The 4,254-nt window shown below is 48.3% G+C and overlaps 1 protein-coding gene across 1 annotated transcript; it reads left to right on the forward strand.

The window, feature by feature from the left end:
• Positions 1 to 2,582: 2,582 nt before the first annotated feature.
• Positions 2,583 to 2,942, forward strand: LOC102280250 (small ribosomal subunit protein uS10-like). Its single transcript, XM_005887000.1, has one exon. It carries the CDS (start codon positions 2,583 to 2,585, stop codon positions 2,940 to 2,942), a length of 360 nt encoding a protein of 119 aa, XP_005887062.1.
• Positions 2,943 to 4,254: the final 1,312 nt, after the last annotated feature.

Consider the following 4,254-nt stretch of genomic DNA (forward strand, 5'->3'; position numbering starts at 1 on the left):
TTAAATCTAACTCTCTCCCTACTCATGCTTGCACCCAAGCAGCCAGACACAGCTGAAGAAAACCATACACCGTGCCAACTAGTCTCACTTTAAATTTAGGATATTAGACTTCAAGTGAGCCCATCTGGCAAGTCTATGGACATTCCCAGTCCCTCTGCTCACCCCTCACCCACTCCCTAAGAGGACTATTTCACACCTTCTCCTCTGTCTCCATGCCCACCTCTCTCCTCATCCTCAGTTCATGACCTTACTTTCTATTTCACTGAGGAATTCAAGCATTCATCTCCCCACCTTTCTGCATCTCTTCCTGTAGGTCTGTCTTTCCTTCTACAATACTAGGTGAGTCATCCTGAATGTGAAGGACCAGTCAGGCACGGATTCCACCCCTGTCAGCAGCTCTGCAAGAACCCTGTTTCCTGGGGACCTCCATAGTGGTACAGTGGATGGGGACACCAGTTCAATCCCTAATTTAGGAAGATCCCACATGTGGCAGAGCAACTAAAGTCCCTTCACCAGATCTACTGGTCCTGTGCCCCAGGGCCCACAGCTGAATCTACTGAGCCCACGTGCTGCAACTACTGGAGCCTGTGCACCCTGGAGCCTGTGCTTGGCAACAAGAGAAGCCACTGCAGTGAGAAGGCCATGCACCACAATGAAGAGGAGCCTCCGCCAGCCCCAACTAGAGAAAAACCCATGTGTAGCAATGAAGACCCAGCACAGTGAATAGATAAATAAAAGGAAAAAAAAAAAAAAAGGAATCCTGTTTCCTACAACATCAATTTCCACCTTTTTATTAGATAATTTCCTTCAGCATAAAATCTGAAGCATATGACATAGACACAATATCTCCCAGCTTAAAAGAAAAAAACAGACAACAACAAAAAACTTCCTAGAACCCACCTCTTCTGGCTGCTGCTTCATTTTGCTCTGTAGAAAAATTCCTTGAAAGAATGATGAAATAACTCTCTCTCCCCTTCTTCACCACCCATTCTCTCTGGAACCCACACCAATGAGGCGGTCATCTTCCCAGTTTATCAAAAATATTTTCCTTGAGGTCACCAATGGTCTCCGGTGGCTAAACCAAGCAGCAATTCCCAGTTCTTATCTAACTCAACCCATGAGCAGCATTGACAGGGTCTACCACTCCCTCCTTCTTGTCTCCCTTGGCTTCCAAGACAGCTTGCTCCTCTGCTCTTGGTGGCCCTCACATTCTTGGGTTCAGTTGCTGGATACCCCCACTTTCATTCCTCTATAGCGTGAAGCCTCAGGCCTCTGGCCTCAGACCTTTTTCTTCTCTACAGTTGCTCTCTCGGTGCCAGGATCTTGGCTTTAACTATCATTTTTTATTCCAAAGACTCACCAGTTTACATCTCTAGCTCAGACCTCTCCCATAAACTCTTGTCATGTTCTATGCATGCATGCATGCTCAGTTGCTTAGTCGTGACCAACTCTTTGGACCCCGTGAACTGTAGCCTGCCAGGCTCCTCTGCCCATGGGATTTTCAGGAACGAATACTGGAGTGGGTTGTCATTTCCTTCTTTAGGGGATCTTCCCAACTTATGGATCAAACCGCGTCTCCTGAATTGCAGGCAGATTCTTTACCACTGAGCCACCAGTTAAACCCATTGCATATTCTATCGACCCCTCCAAATCAACATATCCAGAACAGAACTCTTAGTTTTCTTTACCAAACTTGTTCTTTCTTAGTGCTCTCCATCTCAATAAACTGCATCATGATTCACATAGTTTTTCAGGCTCCAGACCTTGAAATCATTCTTTACTCTTAAACAAATCATATTCAACCTACCAGCAAATCATGTAGAGTCTAACCATGAAATAGATTGAAGATTTATTTACTCATCCTTATTCTCTTTCCTGCTGCCAACCTGGTCCTTGCCATGAGGACTTTTCTCTTGAATTATTGCAACAAGCTCTTACTATATATTAATATCTTGTCTCACTGCTTCCATTCTTGAGTCACTACCAATCTTTTCTTCACACAGCAGCCAGAATAAGCCTTTACAAAGTAATCAGATTGTATCATTCTTCTGCTTAACATGCTTTGATGGCTGTCATCACACGGAATAAAACCTAAAGCCCTTCAAGACTTGGTTCTTTGGCATCGACATTGTTGACCTCCTTCTGTGGTCTGACCTTCTTCTCTGTCACTCCTCCTCTCTTGCTGTGCTCCCAAAACAGCTAAAGGAAGAGCAAAAAGGTCAAACACATGTCTGCCTCAGGGCCTTTTACTTGCTGTTCCGTCTGCCAGGAACCCTCTTTCCTCAGATAACCACATAGTTTTCACCCTCACTTTATCAGATTGTTGCAGAAACGCAAGTCTGTGTGCCCAATGTACAGTGAGGCCAAACAATGATTGAGGCCAAATCATCAGAGTTTGGAACAGAGAAAGGTTTATCATGGGGCTATGTGTGGAGACAGGTGCCTCAGTCCTTAAAAAAACCGAACCCCCCAACCCTTTGAGGAAAACGTGGTCACCACTGCAGTGGAGACCACTCCTGCTCCTCACTCATCGCTGTTCATTCTCACTGAGGAACCAATTGGTTGGAAGACGCCCCACAGTTATGGCTTGTAAAGAGACAGGCAAGACTCCCGTGAAGCCAGAGATGGCAATTCACCAGATTAGAATCACCCTCACCAGCTGCAACCTCAAGTTTTTGGAGAAGGCATGTGCTGACCTGATCAGGGTTGCCAAGGAAAAGAGTCTCAAAGTGAAAGGACGGGTTTGGATGCCTACCAAGACTCTGAGAGTAACTGCAAGGAAAACTCCTTGTGATGAAGGATCTAAGACTTGGGATCATTTCAAGATGAGGGTCCTAAAGCAACTCATTGACCTGCACAGTCCCTCTGAGATTGTTAAGCAAATCACTTCCATCATCATTGAGCCTGCAGTCAAGGTTGAAGTCTACACTGCAGATGCTTAAATCAACCTAATAAATTGATAATCAGTTGTTAAAAACAAAACCATCTCCCCAAAAGCCTTCAGCAAAGCCCTTTCTTAGGAAAGATGAGGGAAGTGAAGTGAAGTGAAGTCGCTCAGTCGTGTCCGACTCTTTGCGACCCCGTGGACTGTAGCCCACCAGGCTCCTCTGTCCATGGGATTCTCCAGGCAAGAATACCGGAGTGGGTTACCATTTCCTTCTCCAGGGGATCTTCCCGACCCAGGGATCGAACCTGGGTCTCCCACATTGGAGGCAGACACTTTAACCTCTGAGCCACCATGGTGAGGGAGGGGTATGGTTAGTTGTTGCACACTTCTTGGTATCAGGTCCTTTATTCTGGAGTCAGGTCATGGTTAGGTAAACAATGTTCCTGTGAATCTCCACCAATCCATTGTTCTTCTCTGCTCTGACAAGAAAGGGCAAGGTCCCCAGGCATGAGCTTTCCACTCTGAGGTCCAGGTCCTGGCCAAGAGGAGGGAGATCTCAACTGGCAGCTCCCTCATGGCCAAGGCCCCAGACCCTGCCCAGCCATCATCACTGAGGGATCCAGGTGCCCAACCTAACTAGCCCTCAGGCTCCTCAGGCCACCCAAATGGCAGGGACTAGGTCCTGCTGACTGCGTCCTATGCAGATGGCCACTGCCATTAGGTTGCCAAGACAAGGATGGGGAAGGGGTTCACCACAACCTCATAGCCTGGGTCCGACCAGTGGCCAACCTTGGCAAGAGCTCTGGAGCCCTACTGCACACAGCCCCCAGCTTGTACCTGTCTCTGCCCCCACAGTTCAGCTGCTGGCCCATGGCCAGGTGAGCTGTAGGGTCCTGGGGAGAAGGCCAGGATCCACCCCTTACCTCACTCTCCACCTGAGGACCACCACTCCCCCACTGCTGGCTGAATGTGCCCAGTAACAGTTTCTCCTTGACAGTTGCTTGCTGGGGGAGGGGCCCACTGCAGCACTGACCAATGGCTGAGCAGGACCTCTAATGGTTATTCACTGACAACTGCTCATTTGGTGGAGGAGGGGGTGGTGGCCACTGTGGCGCTGACCAGTGGCTAAGCAATCATCAGTGGTCTAGTGGCAACCATTGCCTGGTAACAGGGTGGGGGGTGATGGCATTGCACAACCCAATGGAAGTGTGAAAGTGTTAGTTGCTCAGCTGTGTCTGACTCTTGGCGACCCTATGACTGTAGCCCGCCAGGCTCTCTCTCCATGGAATTCTCCAGTCAAGAATACTGGAGTGGGTTGTCATTCACTTCTCTAGGGGATCTTCTTGACCCAGGGATCAAACCTGCGT

The sequence above is a fragment of the Bos mutus genome, chromosome 5, assembly GCF_027580195.1.
Source record: "Bos mutus isolate GX-2022 chromosome 5, NWIPB_WYAK_1.1, whole genome shotgun sequence".
Taxonomy (NCBI): Eukaryota; Metazoa; Chordata; class Mammalia; order Artiodactyla; family Bovidae; genus Bos; species Bos mutus.

Excerpts from the sequence above, each read along its gene's own strand:
- LOC102280250 (XM_005887000.1), top strand. The coding sequence starts at position 2,583 with ATGGCTTGTAAAGAGACAGGCAAGACTCCCGTGAAGCCAGAGATGGCA.